Source organism: Plectropomus leopardus, unplaced genomic scaffold (genome assembly GCF_008729295.1).
Source record: "Plectropomus leopardus isolate mb unplaced genomic scaffold, YSFRI_Pleo_2.0 unplaced_scaffold65374, whole genome shotgun sequence".
NCBI lineage: Eukaryota > Metazoa > Chordata > Actinopteri > Perciformes > Serranidae > Plectropomus > Plectropomus leopardus.
This window is the reverse complement of record NW_024671920.1, coordinates 1-644: the sequence shown is the minus strand read 5'-3', so window position 1 is coordinate 644 and position 644 is coordinate 1. Positions and strand designations below refer to the sequence as shown.

The 644-nt window shown below is 45.7% G+C and overlaps 1 protein-coding gene across 1 annotated transcript; it reads left to right on the top strand.

Moving 5' to 3' along the window:
• Positions 1 to 8: 8 nt before the first annotated feature.
• LOC121939887 (extracellular calcium-sensing receptor-like) lies at positions 9 to 638 on the top strand (the record flags this gene model as incomplete). Its single annotated transcript, XM_042482813.1, has 1 exon — positions 9 to 638. A coding segment is annotated over one exon (630 nt), but the record flags the coding sequence as incomplete, so codon positions are not given.
• Between the last annotated feature and the right edge of the window lie 6 nt (positions 639 to 644).

Below are 644 nucleotides of genomic sequence, written 5' to 3'. Positions count from 1 at the left end.
CAGATTCTATCACATGTGTGCGATGCCATCCTGAGTTCTGGTCAAATGAGAGAAGAGATGCCTGTGTAAAGAAGGAGGCAGAGTTTCTGTCTTATGAAGAGATAATGGGAGCACTGCTCACTGCTGCATCCTTATTTGGAACATGCATCACTGCTGTTGTGGCCTTCATTTTCTTCAGATACAGGAGAACTCCGATTGTCAGGGCCAACAACTCTGAGCTGAGCTTCCTGCTGCTCTTCTCCTTGACTCTGTGTTTCCTGTGTTCTCTGACCTTCATCGGCCGGCCCTCTGAGTGGTCCTGCATGCTGCGACACACAGCTTTCGGCATCACCTTTGTTCTCTGTATCTCATGTGTTCTGGGAAAAACTATCGTGGTGTTAATGGCCTTCAGGGCAACACTTCCAGGTAGTAATGTGATGAAATGGTTTGGGCCTGCACAGCAGAAACTCAGTGTTCTGGGTTTTACTCTAATACAAGTTATCATATGTATCCTCTGGTTGACAATCTCTCCTCCTTCTCCTTTTAAGAATTTTAAGGATTTCAAGGACAAAATTATCTTAGAGTGCGCTCTGGGCTCAGCTGTAGGCTTTTGGGCTGTACTTGGGTATATAGGACTTCTGGCCATGTTTTGTTTCATTCTTGCT